The sequence below is a fragment of the Dendronephthya gigantea genome, unplaced genomic scaffold (genome assembly GCF_004324835.1).
Source record: "Dendronephthya gigantea isolate DGI-Jeju-01 unplaced genomic scaffold, DenGig_1.0 000162F, whole genome shotgun sequence".
NCBI classification, from domain to species: Eukaryota; Metazoa; Cnidaria; class Anthozoa; order Malacalcyonacea; family Nephtheidae; genus Dendronephthya; species Dendronephthya gigantea.
This window is the reverse complement of record NW_021163172.1, coordinates 407,671-428,416: the sequence shown is the minus strand read 5'-3', so window position 1 is coordinate 428,416 and position 20,746 is coordinate 407,671. Positions and strand designations below refer to the sequence as shown.

The window sequence follows — 20,746 nt, the reverse complement described above, 5'->3', positions numbered from 1 at the left end:
TATTTCGCTTTGCCAGTCGAACACACAGAGATACAGTAATACAAACACGAACTGCACTAATAAAACTACAAAATGTTATTTGGAGCTACTGTTCTATTGTATTTTAATATTCTATTATTTAATTCACAGAAAAAAGGGGGGAAAATTAAACATAGATAAATCTGTAAACAGTGCTAACACCGACTTGAATACAGATCAAACTTTTCCATACCAAACACGGATTTATTTGCAAAAGCATGTAAATTATCTATGGCTTTGAAGCAATTTTAGAGGACCACAAGTTTATCAGTTTACTGTCATTTTCATAGTCCCTGAACAGTACAGATCTATGTGCTTGGTGTATTATGGAAAACTTAAACACTATTGAATTGCGACAGAACCTTCTGAAGAATGCACAGAGTAAACTATGACGAATAATAAAAGCTTTATTTTTGCATTCAAGCGTTTAACTACACTACAGATTACAATTACAAGCATTAAAGTGAGTATAAATACTGTACAAGACAACCTATCAGATTTATGATGAAAGCAATATAAATTTGCATAGTAACATTACTTTACCAAAAATCTTGATATTTTTAATATCCTGATATTCTTAATCGCGCATACTTAATTTTAAAATACGTTGGTGCTGTTGGAAACGTTCTAGAAGCCGCAGTTGATGTAGAGTTCTGTAATATTGAAGTAAAATGAAGGGTCTGCAATATTGTACATAATTCTACCTGCAAGGTTATTTTGAGTTTTTTTAATACGAGCAAATAAAGTCGAAAGAACACGACAGGCCACACTGGAACTGGTCATGTTTTTTGTATGCATATTTAGAATGGTTTCTGCAACCACTAACTTTTGAAAAAGATTCTTTCTCTAAACTTGGAATATTTCCTAAACTTGGTGCTAATGGACCGAATCGATACTGCAAAATTATTTTATCTACATTCAAGGTTTCAGGGCGGAGGATATTGAAGTTACCGCTTGCAGTTGTTGCAAGAAAATATGGTTTGCATAAAAAATATGTTTTTAACAAGATAAACAATCATGATCTCAACTTGTAGTCAAACCGACAATAGCAGAAACAACTACCGTTATCATTTTTAACTATGATGAGAAAATTTGCAGATTTTTATCTACCTGAGTGAATCATTGCATATTCGCATAAAACTTAAGTTATCATATACTATACTACACGCGTTCCCGCTTATAATGTTACCATTTCCCAATGGCGACGACTCCAGGTTAATACGTGATCTCGATGTGTAACCATGGAGACTAAAATTCCATTGGCTGTTCGGCGGGGGGAGCGGCGTCCGACGTAGGAGGCTGGGCACTAGCAGGTTCGGCAGGCGGATTTTCGGGAGGGGCCTCGGGCGGTGCGACTGAAATGGATTGATAATAGATTGTCGTTACCACATGCATTTTACACGGAAGGAAATATAACTTTTGCTTTAGGGTTTAACCCGCCACCTCTATGCGTAAAAACTGTGCCATTTTGGTGCATACTGAAGTTGCCAGCTGTGTCCTACTGGGGTCAGAGATAAAAAGATAGCTACTAACCTGGTGGTTCGGCAGACTTTTCAACTTCTGTGTTGTTCGTGGTTACCGCGGCTTCGTCTGTGGATCTAAATAGTTTAAAAACGTCAGAAACGTGGAAAAATTACACGAACTTGCCTAGAATAGACCTTTCTCGTGATGACGTCAAACGCGGAACGTCTGATGTTACGCAAAGTTTGATTGGCTCCTCAAAACTAACGAGCCAATCAAACTTCGTGTAACATCAGACTTTTCCCGCGCTTGATGTCATTACGAGAAAGGTATTTTGAATTACAAAACGGTCCACACAGTAATAAAAAGATCTTTTAAAAACAGTTTCAATACCCGGGTTGTTTTTTCGCGTCTTGGGCGTTTGGTTGAATCTCGTCGGTGCTCGTTTCCTCGGGTTTATTTTGATTTTCGGTCACAGGTGCAGAGCTCGAGTCCACTCTAAAAAAACAATGAAAAAACGCCATTAAAGAAAACATAAGTTTTGTATTCAGGCAGAGTTAAAAAAAGTCAGACACACACAGCCCCTAAACATCATCTCATGGGTAAGACGATAACCGAGTCGAGAAATATGCAAGAACTTACTTCTCATAATATTCTTGTACGTTTGCATAGGACATCATATAAGTAGTTGCACTGATGAAGGCCCGGGTTAACGGATCGAAAGCTTTGCGGTATTAAATACTTAGTACGTGGTGTACCTACAAGCTTACTAACACTCCTGACGAAGGCCCTGAGGTCGAAACGTCGAGAAGTGTTTTGTCTATTTTAGCCAGTTGTTATACAACATTTTGTTAAGTTTGCTAAGTTGTACCTACAAGCTAATTTACACTTAACTTACTTTTCGCCATTAGTCTCGTTATTTTGTTCCGGATTTGAGGGTTTTTCTGGCGACTTCGGGTCGGTAGCCTTCGGTGAGGCGGCTGGTTTTGGCGAGCTGGTCTTTGATGTTGGTGCACTTGATGATTTCGGCTCCGTCTTCAATTTAACGTCTTCTGCTTCGCCGGTTTTTTCGGCGACTTTTGGTCGCTTGGCTGTCGGCTCGTCTTCTTTATGCGAGTTGGCATGTCGTCGTTCTCCGCCTTCCTCCGCCTCATCTTCGGAGTCCGAGTATTCCTCGGGTCTAGCGATCTCTTTGTCCGATGCCATAACTAGAAAACAATGTTTCAATGGTCATAACTCTAAAATTCTCAAGTCCTGAGCAAAATAATTCAGATCGGACTAAATTCAAAACAAACGCAACAGGATATTATAAGACACTTTGCACCAGAGACTATCAGATTAGAGTAGATCGGATTAAAACAGATCAAACGGGATCACACCGTATGATAGACCCGATTATACTATAACCTACAGATTGGATCAGTGCAGATCGGAACCGATCAACAGGGATCAGACCTGGATAAACAGGGATCAGACCTGGATAAACAGGGATCAGACTTGGATCGACAGGGGTCAGACTTGGATAAACGGGGATCAGACTCGGATAAACAGGGATCAGACTTGGATAAACAGGGATCAGACTTGGATAAAGAGGGAGCAGTAAGGGTTATATCATATGTATCCATCTGAATCACTTACTGCTGATTCTCTTATCAGGTTTGCGATCTTCCTCTTCATCCTCAGCCTCGCTATCATTTCCTATAGCGTGATCATCAGGTATACCTAAATCACAACATATACCCCTTTGAGTTCACTCATGATCATATCGCGATATAAAGTCACAGTTTAGAGATACTGTTGTTTCCTGGTTGTTACCGCATTTTATGCAAATACATATATATTTATTAAACTTGAGATTAGGCTACAGTATACTTTCCTTATTCTGACAGCATTTTGCGACGAAACTTTGTAGTTTTACTAATTTTACAAACATGCACTTACTACCTGTGGTTTTAGGGATGTCGTTCTACTAGTTCAGATGAGAATTCCCATCTATTTTGCTATTGCTGGAAACAGCCTTTTCTAGTGACATAAAGAGTGATATTTTCTATCATTCGCTACATCAACAACCTCTTGCAATTACTCACGTTGCATCTGGACTCCTGGAGCGTGTGGAATCATACGCAAGTTCTCAAAAAGCCTTTCCCTGAGAAGAAAAAGAAACGAATTTCGGTAAGTTGATGGACCGGTTGATAAAGCCTGGTTTCCATGACTCACTGACATTCAGCAAAGCCATTTCCTGTGGCCTTTGACAGAGGAAGTATCATTAAATGCACAAAGATTCTCCCATCTGTGAACACAACCTTGGACAGGCAGACAAACATTGAAACTTACTTGGTTCTGTCTAAATATTCCTGTTGGTTTGAATTTGGCATGTTTGATGGGCTGATGTGAAGTTTGAAGTCTGGACCAAAGTACTCAAAGTAATCATTATATGGTAGCTCTAGAGAAAAATATGGATATTAAGAAGCCCCACACATCCTCCATCATCATCCCACATATCCCTATCATCACCCCACACATCCTCCATGATCACCCCACATCCTCCATGATCACCCCACACGTCCTCCATCATCACCCCACACATACTCCACCAGCATCCCAGATATCCCCATCATCACCCCACAGAACCATCACCTCCCCCCCCATCACTATCATCACCAAAACACTCACCATTAGCAATATCAAGATCCAGTGCAACCGAAGTCTCGTATGTCCAACATCTGGCAACATTGCGAATGGTATAACCACCTCCTCCCAGCATTAGCAGTGGGATATTAAACTTCTTCACAAATGAAACACATTGTGCATGACCTAAGATAAAAAGGAGTTGATCCTTACCAGATCTCTTGGAAGAACAGCTTAGAACTGATAGAGCTATCCAGTATAAATAAAGTTAGTTTAGTTTAGGTTTCTTTCTGTAGTAACACTGAATCAATAAGAGTAGTTTAGCATTTATTGAGGTATCCAATTTAAACAGATAAACTTAATTTAGATCAAAGGTGATGACTGAAAAAGCAACCTTTTAATGAGAGGTTAAAACATCCTAATCTGTCACCAGCCAAGGAATCCGCCCCACATTGAAGAACAACAGCATTTGGTTGATAAATCTCCATGACTTTTGTAATAATCTGAAAAACACAAGAAATGTTTGCTTTATCATCTGGAGTTTGACGGCTAATTATATATTTGAATTTAGTCTAGCTGACTCAAGCTTGAATGAATACAAAATGCCTTTATCATTGGAGGTTTCATGATGTATGAGCATTGTTTAATAGATGGATGCAAAATATGGATAAACTATATGCATAGCATATCCACTCATCCACATATATTAAAAGAAGATAATATAGCAGTAAAAATTGTAAGTTTAAAGGATCTTCTGTCAAGAAATATTTGTTTCATACTAAGACTAAGAGTATGGTTTTGAACTCGAAGTCCACTCTAAGAAACAAATTTTGCTCTACCACTATATTGGACATAACTCGTCATTGAATTTCGACCAGTATGCATTGATAACCAAATGAATGGTCTCAATATAGTGAAAGATTGCATGTTTGAAGTAAATTACATTTTGTGAAATCTGACCAAAAATCTGACCAACACAGTATACAACAATGTAACTAAGAAATGCAATTTTTGATTGTTAATTTGTTTCCACCAAAATGTGTTGTCATTTTAGAACATATTACAAAGACCTGATGTTAAAATAAATGCTCCTATTTATGTCTTTAATGTTTGAATTAGAAGCAATGCCTTTGGAAAATGGAAAACAGTGTTTTGAATTGAGTCTTGGTTTGGTTTATAAGACCAAGGTTAAAATAATGTGGCCAAAAATTTTAAAAACACTAGTTAGCAAGCACTCACTGGCTTGAATATTTCTTCATAAGATTCATCATCAATGCCATCACGTAGTGGAAAGTTGACAGCATAATATTTGCCTTTGCCTGCACCAATATCCTAAATGAAGGGACAGGTTTTTACAAGGTTGAATTGGAATGCAGTGAATGTATTCAACTCTTGAAAACCATAGCAGTTGAACTAGTTAGTTCCCACCTACTATGTAGAGGAAAAATTAAAAAGTTCAACCCAACATTCTACACCAAATCAATATGAAAACCACCTGAATGTAGACATTATTTGTGCTACGCACTGCCCTGGAATTAGCAGAAACTCTCAAGAGAGAAGAGCCTAGATCTAACCCCTTAATGCTCGCTCATATACGTACACGTATGTCTCCTGTTCCAGGAAAATATTCTCCGTATTTATGAAATGAAACAGTCATCACTCTATCAGTTGTGTAGAACGCCTCTTCCACCCCATCACCGTGGTGAATATCAATGTCCACATACAAGACTCGCTGATGGTACCTTTTGGAAAAGAAAACAACCATTTTGTACAAACAAGCTTTTTCATTCCCCATTGAGCGTCTCGAGAAAACACTGCTAAATGTGTGCACAATTGACTATTGTATTAAAACGTGATAGTTATTTGGTTACTAGTTCAATGGTAAAAAATCACTAGCACTTTATTTAACGCTGCATGACTCCTACCTCAGCAGTTCAAGGATTGCTAGAACAATGTCATTTACGTAACAAAAGCCGGATGCCTCAGATTTCTTCGCATGATGCAGGCCACCAGCCCAGTTGATGGCGATGTCCGTTTGCTGTTTATTCAGTTTCACAGCCCCAGCTAAAAAAATTGGGTGAAATTAGCGATAAGCAACCATGACGTAAGATTCATTTAAAATATACCAAACCAAAACTCATTAGAATCTTACCAATTGATCCACCAGTTGAGAGTTGGCAAAATTCAAATAACCCATCAAACACAGGGCAATCTTCACCCACATTGACTATAGGAATGATATGGAAGGAAATTTCAGAAAAACTGAAACTCTAGACATAGATTGTCTATATCACTGCCTTAACTGTCAACTCACATCTTTGCATCTGTTTTGTATACTCCGACATGTTGTCCGGACGAATTGTTTTCAAAAATTTCACATAGTCATCGGAATGATATTTTGTCATTTCATCTAGGTTCGCTTTGTGAGGTCTCTGCAATGTGTAAGATTTTAAAAAGGATATTAAAAAGCTTTTCTTTTGCAAAAAAGGGAAATGGGAGCAATTTTGCCCTAGTTTGGTGAGAAAACTTTAACAATATGCTAAATCATAATAGAATAGATATGGTGCAATTGATAAAAAGGAATGCAAACTACACCCATGGGGAAATGGGGGCCAAAAGTCAATTTTTATTCCAGTTTGCCAAGAATTTACCTGAAAAATCATATATGTAGTTGAACTTTGAAGATAGAAAGGTTTTTGGGTAAGGAGATCTATATAGATCCTCTTTCGAAAAAAAAACATGAAAGTGCAAAATAAACTGGAATTGCTTACTCATCATTTTGTTAATAGGTCATTTCTCCTCCTAATCCTTTGGCATATGGTAAAGTTATGACAAGTGAGAAAATTGTTCTGATCTAACCAGAATAATTTTCTAACATTGACCGCAAAGGCGTAAATCCTCTTGATGAAGGTGGGTAACAACTATTGAATCAACAAATCTTGTCGAATCTTCCACATTGAAAGTATGGGCACTTTTTGAAAGAGTACACATTGTTCTGACCATTGAATGTACATGTAATAGTAATATAGACATCCAATGTTAAACTTACATAAATTTCCATTTTTCTGTACAATCCATAGTTGAGGAGTAGATTATGGGTCATTCGAATGCGATGAGGTTTCATAGGATGACCCTGGCCATAATAATAGTTACCAACATCGCCTATATATGGACGAAAAATACATGACAATACCATTCACAAATGTCAAGAAATAAAGTTGAAATGTAACCCCACTATCACCCAACGGAACTGCGTGAAAATCTCAGAGAGTGAAGTTTGATGTATAAGTTTGTTGCACACGAAAAGTTTAGTGGAGATTAGCACGTACCATCGTAATAATAACAAACTCTTTTTTTACCGGCCGGATACACGTTCGCCATGCTGTTGCCTTGTTCTTTCTGTTCAAAGCTGGTAACTTCCAATAAAATGGTCATGTGATCAAAATCTACCTTCTCCTCCAATCAGCGAGCCGTATCTTGAAATAATTATTCCACTAGCATATACAGGTCAGTGGCGTTAGCACAGCGAGCCCGAGAATTCAAATTTACATATAAACACAGAGCACCCAGGCAACATATTTTTTGGTGGTGATAAGTTCATGTTACGAGTCACGAAATATAGTGTAATAATTACTTAAATCTGAACTGCATGATTACATGGGCAGTAAAATATAATGCTACGCAAACTCGGTAGTTTAGGTTCTATGGTTCTACAGTTCTATGGTTCTTGGGTATATGGTTCTACTGATTTTTCTAGGTTCTATATAGTTCTAGGTATGGTTCCATGGTTCTATGGCTCTATGGTTCTACGGTTTTACGGCTCTATTGTTCTAGGTTCTGCATACAAAGTCGCGAAAAAAGTCGCGAAAATGCCGGTGAGCTATACGAGTAAACTGGATTGGTGGGGTTGAGACAAACCACTGAACTGTAAATATTTTACTTGACTGGAACGACATCACTGAACTATATAAATACGGTAACACTGAAGTGAGAGATCATCTGCTTAAAATGTTAGATTACGTCAACATCTGATAAGATAGAGACGTCCCTGTTGTAGACTGCAGTTGTCATCACTATATATAGCATGATGACTCATACCTACCTCTCCATGGACCCGGGATCTTAGACAATCACAAGTCATTACGCGATTGGAATAATCACTGTTTAATCATAAGTTTTGTCACCCACGAGCTTTTTTTCGCTTTCCATAGATTTTGCGATAGATGTTGAACTAAAGTTTGACTAAAAGCATGGTTCTACAGTTCTAGGGAGGAGGGGGTGGGGTTATGTCATAGGCACAGACTCACAAATGGGGAGATGGGTGATCCATGATTCCACGTATTCCAAATTCCATAATTTAGGACTCACAGGTATTGACTGGAAGGAGTTTCTTTTTCCCCAAGGACAAATTTCTTTTTACCTAGGACAAAGCTTGTGTAAATATTTTTCTTCGTTTGATCTTCTATGATTGTAGAATAATCTGAATATAAATCGGATTGCGCATGTCCTTCAAACAGACTGAAACAGTTCGCGACTTGTGTATTTGGCAGCTTTGATCTTGACCAGTAAATTCAGCTGAATTCTAATAAATAACTTTGATTTTCACTTCAATGATCTCGACTTATACTTTTAAACGATCTCAACTTTCGACACATTAACTTTCGTTAAACTTTCGCTATGATAAATTCGTGAGATCAATGTCCTCAAAACTTGTTAGCTAACATCTATTTCATCTTCTTTCCTTTCGTTCATTACTATTATCATTACATACTTTTAAATTAAATTTATCGAAATTGAATTTCCCGGCATTGATCTAGTGACACTCAGCCTTCAGTCAGACTAGCAGTACTGCAATGATCAACTGACATTGAGGAAGGTTGAAAGTGAAACACTGAATAAAACATTGCAAAGCAGTAAGTACTAGACTAGTCAGGCTAGTATTAGTAGCAACAGTCAACACTCAGTCAGACTAGCAGTACGGCAATGATCAACTGACATTGGGGAAGGTTGAGAGTGAAACACTGAATAAAACATTGCAAAGCAGTAAGTACTAGACTAGTCAGGCTAGTATTACAGTATTACCGTATTTCTGTATTGGTTTAAACGCTAAGAAATGTTTTTTTTCCCTCGGAATAGTATATTCACGTTACGCAATATTTAGCATCGAAAGAAGTTTATCTGAAGTGATGTTTTTCATTTACGAATGGCTATAAAACCGTAATCTAGTCAGAGAGCAAAAGGAAACAGACAAACCTAGTCCAGTTTATTGTGTCATGAATATTTTTAAACATTTTAAAATCCAAATAACGGTATAGGCTTAGCGGTAATTTGCAAGCCAGGTGAAGATAATATTTGTTAAGCCACCTTCCGGGTACTTGAATATTTGAAGTGTTTATTCTTTATAGTACAATAAGTCACTGACCACAAATGACTTTAAATGACCTGTTTTCATAAGACCGCCTTTGAACAGATAACGTCATCATTAAATATACACAACATTCGCAGAGTCAGCTCCAAACTTATAGCTGACCTTGCCGGCAAACTCGATAAAGACGATATAATATTTTGTCGTCTGCAATTGCAAAGCATACACTCCATTGTTTTAAGCCAATATAAGCTTGTTATAACAGTCACTCGTGATTTTTCGAGTCTTAGATATTGTTGCTCTGACCTATTTCTTCACGGCAATATGCTTTTTTATATGCAAAATTGTTCGCTAAAGACAACTACTGATGATTGAACTGATCAGTGTATTAAATTTGTACGACTTTGAAACAAGATGGCTATACTTAAAACTCAATATATACCGCCCCTACGAAAGATAATGATCAATAGTTATAGATTATAGTGTAATGTATAACATTCACATAGTAAAGCAATCCTTTTTAGGTTCTTTACTATATCTGGAGTAAAAAGTCTGATGTTTGGAAAGTTTGGCATATGATATTTGCTAACGTCTGCTTATACTTGAAATACTGATACTTGATATTTGCTGTATACTTAAAAAGAATTGCTGAGTTGTACGTTTCTCTTCAGTTTTTCAATATAACGAAAAGGCAAAAGATGAAACGGTGGCGAAAATAAATTTCGTTCAGCACAAATATTAGTATAGTGGTCCTCAAAAATGTTATCATATACATAGGATTTTCCAGCGCTGCGCGCGCTTCGATTCGTCTGGTTGCATGTTGCCTTCTGGGCATATGCAGAGGGAGAAATATCGATGGCATAAGTGAATCTGGTTTCTGCTCTCCTCAAAATGCATTTAATCAATGGTCGATTCTGTTTGACATAACTGCCTTGTGTGAGCATGAATCATTTGTCATCTTAATTTACCATCTCGCTGAAAATGACAAATCTTTTCAAAGTTAATCTTTTCAGTTAATCATGAAGTTAAAACGAAACCATTGGCATTGAATGTTTGTTTTCATGCTTGATCTATACCTACAAGCTAAGAGACCTGACCTTTCCAACCTGCTGCTATTATCAACAAAATTCCTGCCATGCACTTCATCCTTATTTTTAAGTTTAGTCTGTGAAGAAACAATTTAAATACTCCGTGAGTCATTGTCATTTTAATGAACTAGAAAGAATAGGAAACATTTATTTATTTTTATTACTTGTTTTAATGGATGTATGTTCGTATGCGTCAGTTCTATAAACAGGCAATTGTCGAAACTTAGTAAATATCATCTCTAAAGCAGTGTTGTTTCTATGCGCAGGAGAAAACCTAAACTAAACTAACTTTATTTATACTTGATAGCTCTATCAGTTCTAAACCGTTCTTCCTAGAGGTCCAGTAAGGATCATCTCTTATTGATCCAGTGTTACTACAGGAGGAAACCTAAACTAAACTAACTTTATTTATACTGGATAGCTCTATCAGTTCTAAACTGTTCTTCCTAGAGGTCCAGTAAGGATCATCTCTTATTGATCAAATGTTACTACAGGAGGAAACCAAAACTAAACTAACTTTACTTATACTGGATAACTCTATCAGTTCGTTCTTCCTGGAGGTCTAGTAAGGATCACGCATCTCTGATCGATGCCTATCTTACTCAGGAAACCTTTCATCCGAGTGTATGTTTTTGTTACGTCTCTGTGGACAAAACCCTAATTTCACCAGGAAACTGACCACTCGCCATTTCCTGACGTTTCCCAAATGCTTGATTTCGTACACTCCCAGTTTCGAAACAGGTCGAGGGCATTAGGCGTGCATGCATTTGAGCATATCAACGTTGGTAATCGGCCAACCCTGTTCCGAAACTAATTAAGTGAATTACATGCATCCTGAACAACTTGGCAGTGGTATTGACAGCTTAATCAGATAAGATAAGATTAAGATATCTGATAGGATTGTGTCGTCCAATGGTTGTGACATGCATGTGTAACATACAAATGATTTCATTTCAGCAATTGAAACCATTGACGTTTTATTAAAGATTTGGGTAGAATCGGCTGAGTCGCATGTTATTTCTACCAACTCGTGTTCAATGGTTTGTTTTTAAATCTTGCACTGAGCACAGTAGACCATTTGGTTTGATCTCTAATGGGTTTGAATTTATATATAATTATTAAGCTATATATCTAGTATAAATATTATTTATGGATAATAGGATCAAAGCTCATTTTTAATACGTGCATATAGTGAGATAATGAATCTGAAAAGTGTTATTTTATCGAGTTTTAGGTTAAAGAGTCTCAAAATTACAGAATTAACCTTACAGCATGTTTGCCAATACAAAAGAACTAACTATACATGAATAAAGTTCACTATTCAATTTTGTCAGGGACGTTGTAAAAGGAGTTCTTGTGACAAACTAATTTGATCCCAAATTATTTGGAGAAACAGTGCCTCGCTGAGCACACATGCAAACCTTGTCATTTTGGATATTATAAATACACTTTATTTGCATTGAAAATATGGCGGGCAATACATCTTCCATAAGCGGCATAGCTATAAAGAAAGAGCCTGCTATATAATATCAGCTATAAATTCGTTTCGTTTTTTCAAAGATGTTTAGCAATTGGATTCTTTCTAGGTGGGGGTATTATAGCAATTGAATTGAGGATGGCTGAAATCTACAATTACAACAATCGAAAAGATAAATTTTTAATTTCAGCTTTGCGTCATCTTGTGATACAACGAATAATGATACAATTATTAGGATAATTCATCTCGGATTAAACCAAAGCCTCATATTCAAATCGTACTGCAGGAGGCGATAAAACTTGGCAATTGGCCGAAGAGCGAATCCCTAATTCGTATTAGGAATTGCCTATAGGCTATGTAACTTGCAAAACCATTGTCGTTATTTCAATTATTTGTCGGCAAAACGCACTTGAATATATGTCGGAGCCTGAGCACGGAGCGTTCGTGAGGTGACAAAATAAACCATTTTATTCATATAGCAAATAGCAATATACACCTTATTAGCTTATGATAACATTTTTACATGATTTCGTATTCTGTCGTATATTTCCGTAAGTGATAAGTGCGATCGGATTACTCGATGATATGAAACGCGAGTTCAAATTCTCAAGTTGCTTTTCACTGATGAAAACAGGGAATGAACAATGTTATCAGATCGCTGGATGCATATCGTATACAACACGATTATCAACAGCGTTGTTTCAGCTTGTTAACCTTTCGATAACACGGCAAAAGTTGATAACCATAATAATGCAGCACAAAAGATGTCAATGATAAGTCATTGAACAAACCATATATGCGTTTTCACCCTTATATATATCATCATAGATCTTCAAACATCACAATTCGCTTATTTATTATCTCATTTATGCGAGTTTTAAACGACGATAATGGATATTAAAAGGTCATGTATTATTCCACAAAACTAACACGATAAAGAATTGACCAGTTTAATTGGAAACCTGCTGACTGACAGTGATAGCGTGCGAAAATAAATATTTACAGCTAGAAAAGGCGTAACAATTCATTGGACACGAATGCATCAATCTTTATAGTTTAGTTATAATCTTCTAAAACTTTTCTAACATATAAAAGCAGTGAATTTAGCTACTAAAGGTATTATAGCCTATAGGTTTGTCTCATCATCTCGTGTGGTAAATATATGTATAAGAACGAACTTTAAATATGAGTTAACAATCATGATTTCTTTTCATTGGCATTGCGATATTCGTCATCGGAATAGAATCTTTATGAACTTCCTACATACATATTTGCACAAACACCCATATGGTTACACCTAAAACATAATTCTCGTGGACAAACCCATGTCGTTAATTATAACGAGCGTGAATCTAGAACATTAGAAATCATGTGTATATGAAATGTTATTAAACCAACCCCGGATGTCGCACTATTTGGTGTTGTACTAACAAGCGTTTTTGGCACAGGACCCAGGATGAATGTCGACTTACAATAATAACTAATAAGGCATTATGTGCATGGTCATGTGCTAGCCATGCTTGTCTCAGTTGTGTGGGCAATTAATTAATAAACTCGAACGAAAACAAAGCGAACAGAATGTCGATTGCAAAAATGCAACCTTTTAAGGAAATAGCGTAGGATACACGGGGAATCACCTTAATTGTTTACATAATACCCAGTGGTAACCTTCCTTAATGGTTTCTGGCACCTTGCAATTATATATGACAGGTTATATCCGAAAGCAGTTTAAAGCGGTTTCCGCGTATCAATAGATCATGAGACTTCCATACGCTTCTACACCGTATCCATGTATGCTCATATAGTATTACTCCATTTCCGAGATTTCTATCGTTTTGTAATTTATTTTTGTAGCAAAACTCCGCGTGACGGATTGACGCGGTGATGACAGTTTTTGATAAACCATTTTGAAAATGATCATCCCATACGACACGTTTCCTTTTCATTCAGGAAAATTACGTTTTTCATTATCTAATATTTTCCATCAGCGGAATATTGCATAGTCGATGATTGTATTCAATATTTTGTTACAAAGGCAAATAAATGATTTAATCTGTCCTCTATAAGTTAGTCTAGTACTAGTAATTTGTCTAGAAGACTATAGGGCTGAATTTAGCTTCAGAATGGACGGAGAGAAATAATTATAATATAAAGATTACTCATGCAAGAAGGTGAAGAGATATACAAGGCTTTCATTCCAATATGCACCAAGCAAATATCCATTATAATCGAATACATACAGACATGATAATATTACCCTTGGCAATAGATCCGTTCATCGATTCATTGTTTACAGCACACGTGCATAACACGTGCAAGTGTGGACGGCCAGGGCACTGATAACAGCGAACCATATAAGGGGCATGTAAGATCAAAAGAGTCGCGTTTAAACTGTTTTTGAAACGGTACAGTTGTTGAACCTTCAACGTACGATCGATAAACAAACACAAGCGATAAAAACCCCACTAAGTTGAGATAAAAAAGTTGCCTTATCCTATAACAGCCTTTGAACAAACAAGATGTTGGTTTGAACGCTCTAGTATAGTTAGATATTGACAGGAACTTAAGATTAATTTGAGTCTATACGAAATCGTGGTGAATTCATGCATTCAAGTTGAATAAGTCACGCTTTAATAACCTTTCGTAAACAGCCAGAGACTTTAGCTGATTACGTTCAGAACAGATTAAACGTTTGCCTTGGAAACGACCTTCCAATTGATCAACAAACTGACAAATGCTGTTTTTCACACGGTCGCCAATTCGAAAGGGAAAGGCGATAGACCAAAATTCGATGATTCTCAAGCTGCTTTCACAAATGCGATATAATATACGATGCAGGCCTGAACAAGAACGTGTAACCTCACAATATACGCAGTTTCGATATTGGCTTTTGTATCATTCGTCACAAGTGTTTCACGCCGCGAAAAAGGGACCTCCAAGGGCGAATTTACTAGTAAAAATTTCTCCGTGATAGTCTACTGACAACCACAGCGGTTATTTGCAAGTTATATTACCTCGGCCCTCGGGGGATTCGCAGTTAAGTATAGAACCATTCTCTGAATTTCAATCAAACGTTTTTGGCTGAATGTTTATCACGACGACATGAAATAGTGCATGCTTAAGTCACATGAGAGCCTTTAGATATCCAGAATAAATACAATTACCATCTTCGGCTTTACCATAAAGCCCTCTTTTAACTTGCTAAGGGCAATTCAGGAAGATTGCCAGCAGTATGAAAGTTTTTACTTTCTAGTAATCTTAAACAACCCGATTAACGTAAGTATAGTTATGGCTGACTCTTGATAACTGTCACTAGATATGGACTTTATGTACTCTATTTCATTACCCCCAGCCAATTCAATTATAGGTCTGTGTTTTTCAAGCAGTAAGCTTAAAAACCCTTAACGCACAAAGCAGCTATTCTAGTGCATATATTCAGCCGACATGACACCCAGACCGAGTATAGAAATCTCGCCGACAACAGGCAATCAGAAACATGCCTGTTCAGTTGAAGATCATCATTCTTGGCGCGATGCATAAAGTTCACGATTAAATATTTTGGTATCGAAACTACTTTAGTTTTACAATCATTTAAGGAGGGAAAAAGGAATGATAGCCCCATAATTAAATCGTAATGTTTACATTATGCTTTCCGTTTTAGTAACATTTGGCCGACAAAGAATGCCCTTCTATGGCCTTCGAAAAAAAACAGATTCTAAATATTGAAATGCAAATTACTATCGTATACTTGACGAATATGAAAGATAGTTTATATAACTAAATGTCACTGAGGAATCCGATAAAAAAGTGATCCATACTGCGATAATTTCAGCCGAGATATAAAAGCGGACCTTTATTCATTTAGTGATATTCTAGAATGTAGCCAAAAATAAGCGAACGTGTTTGGAAACTGCGTGGAAAATCATAATTGCTACACACGAGAAAAATCTTCCTCAAATTACTCTATAATTAACGTAGTTGGGGCATCCTGTTGGACAATTGACCAGACAAACCTTGTCTGCCCTTCATGTCAGAAAGCCCTCAAACTGAAAATCCATCGTGATCATCCGTAAATAAAGTTACTCGTTTTATAATTGCTGTGAAATATTGGATTGACATAATAGTGAAATATTGGATAATAGTGAAAGCTTTACTCGCAAAAACTACTTCTGTAGACCCACACTTGTTCAGTATCAAACATTATAACTCTTAAAAGGCAAACTAAAGTTATCAAAATTATATTTATCAATCGCTTGACAGAAAATAACTGCCTGGAATTGTTGGCCCAGTAAGTGAAATGTTATATACGAACAAAAATAGACATAGCTTTTTTTTGAGCAATGATAATCACGCAAATCCCTTCTTCGCCAGCTTAGGACAGAAGTGTCTCAATTCGAGCATTGAAAATACGATGACAGTCGTATCCGTTGGTCAATTACCAAATAACGAGTAGAGGATTTCTTACAATTAGTACTGAGAAGTAGCACGTCAACAATGAACTTGAATATTAGATCTTTAATAGAATTTCACTCGGATTACTGTCAGAATGGTATTGTTCTTTTGTCGATGCAGAAAGTGGGTGGAAATGAAGACTGATATGCATTAGAGGATAGAGTTTACACCGTAAATCATCGAGTTATTTGCGTAGGATTAGTGATAGATTTTGTCATGGTACTTCTCCTGAATTACGAGATCATACAAAGGTTGTGGTCTTTGCTGGACCTCTATAGGAAGTATAGAACAGTTTAAAATCAATTGATCTATCCTGTTTGAAAGAAATTAGTTTACTTGGGGTTTCTTCCCATGAGAAGACTTCTCCTGAGGTGCTACACTAACTGTTTTTTATTTGGATTGCTCCATTATTTCTAAATCAAAATTTTCTAGATCATCTCTAAACCAGTGTTGTTTCTATGCACAGTAGAAAACCTATAAACTAAACTAACTTTATTTATACTGGATAACTCTATCAGTTCTAAACTGTTCTTCCTAGAGGTCCTGTAAAAATCATCTCTTATTGATCCAGTGTTACTACAGGAGGAAACCTAAACTATAAACTAACATTATTTATACTGGATAGCTCCATCATTATTGATCCAGTGTTACTACAGGAGAAAACCTAACTTTATTCAAACTGAATACTTCTATATGAGTCGTAACTGTTTTTCATATAGATAATTCTAACAGCTAACAGTAAATCGTTCTTCTTAGAGGTCTGGTAAGGATCACGTTCTATCGGTCCATTGTTATTGCACATGTATACCGCAGCTTCATTCGATGAGATCATCAGATCATGACTCTCAACGTGCGGAACTTATTGAATTGTTATTTATTTCAAACTAATTTTGTAAACAAAAAGCATGCCCGAACATGAAACACTTGGAGCCCAAGGGTGGAAGAGATTAGATGATAAGATTAGGTACTCTTGAAAACTATTGTTTTTTCCGCGTCATATACATGGATGTAATATGTGAGCTGGGGCCAAAAACCACTAACAAACATGTTCTCAAGTTGTTTTTGAACGACAGCCAAGTAAAGAAAGAAATCACATTATATAAAAATAGATCATGTTCTTGTCATCACCTGAACAATGTTTTGCAGCATATAAATATACAGAAGTAATGATTAGCGAATACGGAACGAGATATCCTGACCTGACTAATGATAAAAATATAACGAGGGAAAATTGAACATGCCAAATTGGCGAAGAAGACTTGACCTTCACTTGTAATATTGAAAGCTTGATCAAATAACCACGAATATATGTTCTTATTCTATATGTGCTTTTCAGTAAGGTTTAAGCGACTTTTTAAGGTTCATACGCCACGATCTAGTTGCAACCAATTCACTTCTAAAGTATGAAATGTAGTCTGTTTTCGATAAAGCAATACTGCATTGGCTTTCATGGATTTGGTGCTCACATACATTGAAAGTCAACGGACTATAAAGCATCCTTCAGGGGCTGACTGTATAAAACTCTGTAACAACATTTTGAATAGTTAAATCCTAGTTAACTCAGAAATACACATCTCTGATTGGCCGTTTCTGTCCTTGACTACAGTTAAAAGTTAACTAGTCTTTTATACAACTGCATGGCCCCAGAAGTTAAATGGTTCGACAAAATTGAATATTGTGAACAGACCCTTGATGGGCGAGAAATTTCGTTTCATATTCTTCTCTGAATACATGCCGACTATACTATCAAAAGACAAAAGGGTAACTCGATTATGATTTTTGGCACTTCACTCGATGCAGGTAAATTCTAGAGGTTCAAAGGGTCTTCAAAGACCCTTTGAACCTCTAGAATATTCTATCAAAATATCGTAGATCTATATACATATATATTTACTGGACAAGCTACACATTCAGCACGATCCCATACAATAGTATAATTATGTATGTTCTATGACTATGCATATACTATCTTCAAGATATATAACCATAGTGATTTAACTAGAACATCTCGCAAACGATCAGCCCATAAAGTTTGATGCCAGAATCGCACAGCTTGAGTCGATTAGTCGAAGGATATATGCTTTGCATATCAGACAGTAATTTCAATTCGTAACGAGGGATAATAAAGCAAATAACCCTGTTATTTCGAACTCTACGTGAACATTGTTTAACTTAAACAAAGTGAGGCTTCCCATAGCGTCATTAATGGATTGCACTTGTGAACAACTATAAGTGCACTCGCGTTGGAAGAAGGGGTAATTTTTTCCTAACGTCACGTTCAATGGGGAAGAAAATGCGACGAGTTATTATGATCGATTGCTCGAAGATATAGAACACAGTTTGCTAGCTTTTTAAGCTTAACCTTACATTGAATCTCAGTGGGCGAAAATACATATAATCGCAGACACAAACTGAATAATGAAGGCCCGCCATGAAATAATACCGTCTGACTCTCAATTGCCACAAAAGGATAGATATTATTGAATTTAAGCGTCACAGGCGGGAAAAGTATCATTATTGCTTGACACTGCTGAAGTTGCAAGCTCTGTGTGAGAGTCGGACTTGTCTTAATCTACATCATAATAGCAAAAAGCCGGCTGTACGTTTCAGGGAGTTTACACAAAGACGTCTGAGGGTGCAACATCCTATGCGGTGGGATTGATAAAGGTTTCTGGGCTTCCTTGCAATTTGTTACTATAACGACATAATTATGGCGGTTTTAGACGCGTAAATTGCTGCCACTACCCAAATTTAGTAAAATTAGATTGCAAAAAGATATATGTGTCGTTTCTTGCAGCAGCCACGATTTTGGGTATGAATGAGTGTGATCCGAAATCTTAAGTGGCAAAGTGCTTATTGTGTTTATTATACAAAATAGCTCAACTTTATTAAACGCCTGAAGTTAAGACCGTGTGTCCAAGAGACGTGAGAAGCGTCAAAACATTATATTGATAGGGTTGTTCATTCAAATTTTGGTGTTCAACTGTAGTACAACGAGGCAAATAAGGGGTTTGGCCATATTGGATCGCTACTCTCTTGATTGACTCGGTAGTTTGAACCTGAACGAACTATCCAGAAATAATAGATAAAGTTAAGGCACTAACTAGTACAGGAAGAACAAGTTTAGAACTGATCAGTAAAGCAGTATAAATAAAGTTATTTTAGTTTAGGTTTCCTCCTGTAGTAACACTGGATCAATAAGAGATGATCTTTACTGGATCTCTAGGAAGAACAGTTTAGAAATGATAGAGCTATCCAGTATAAATAAAGCTAGTTTAGTTTAGGTTTCGTCCTGTATTAACAATGGATCAATAAGAGATGATCCTTACTGGATTTCAGGAAGAACAGTTTAGAACTGATGGAGTTATTCTCGGAGATATTCTGTTACTAATAGTTAGTAATAGTTTCCTCCTGTAGTGGCACTGGTTCGACAAGAAATTACATTTACTATCTTGACCCTCAACTAAGGAGAGTTTGAAGCTGACAGAGTTATCAAGTGTAAGTAAAGTTAGCTTAGATAAAGCTAATTCTTCCTGTATTGACACGTGAATCTATGAGATATACATATAATCCTCAGTAGGAGGTTTTCAAAAGGCAATATGCGACCAGCAGCAAGTTTAGAAACACTGAATCATAGAATATTTTCCCCTTACAATCATCATACTATGGGTACTGAATTATTGGACCTCGAGATGGGGGATTTTAGCAAGGATGCATGGAGTTATCTGTAATATCTCAAATCAGCACACATTCCCAGAGCCCATATATCAAATGAGTTAAAATCTGTCTGAAGACTTAAGTGCTCGCTGTTCTAAATGATGAATCTTTTAGACAAAAAAGGGGAATTTTCAGACAGGAAGAACGGAAGTCAACACCAACCTTGATATGGAACTGAGAAAGCGTTCATTCTTTATTTGAATAAGCTAGTTGTAGCAAATTTTACGAAAATGCCTGCAGTTAAATCAAATTGAATATACATTATTCATAAAAAACACTCACACTAGACGTGTCAAATGCTTCACAACACGTCAGCTACGGTTGGCTAGTCTAGGTGACACATACCCTCAAGTGATATATGGGCCCTCGCGTGAGATGTTCTTATAAGTCTGTCTTACACTCAGAAAATATGTACCGCAAAGGATGACAAGGCCAACTCCTCATTTTAATCAAAAAGTCGTCCAACGTTTTTGCTGTAGCTATAAACAAATTCGCCTGGCGGGAAAAATGATTGTAACTCATATATTACGATTCTGGTTT

General features: G+C 36.7%; 1 protein-coding gene across 1 annotated transcript; it reads right to left on the bottom strand.

The window, feature by feature from the left end:
- Nucleotides 1-407: 407 nt before the first annotated feature.
- On the bottom strand, nt 408-7,557 carry LOC114537685 (probable histone deacetylase 1-B). Its single transcript, XM_028558787.1, has 16 exons — nt 7,437-7,557; nt 7,157-7,269; nt 6,422-6,539; nt 6,260-6,334; nt 6,033-6,171; nt 5,708-5,849; nt 5,347-5,439; nt 4,502-4,610; nt 4,153-4,293; nt 3,814-3,922; nt 3,567-3,625; nt 3,118-3,201; nt 2,378-2,687; nt 1,873-1,977; nt 1,552-1,616; nt 408-1,373 (listed from the first exon to the last, which is right to left on the bottom strand). Exons 1-16 carry the CDS (start codon nt 7,540-7,542, stop codon nt 1,267-1,269), a joined length of 1,875 nt encoding a protein of 624 aa, XP_028414588.1. The 5' UTR covers nt 7,543-7,557; the 3' UTR covers nt 408-1,266.
- Nucleotides 7,558-20,746: the final 13,189 nt, after the last annotated feature.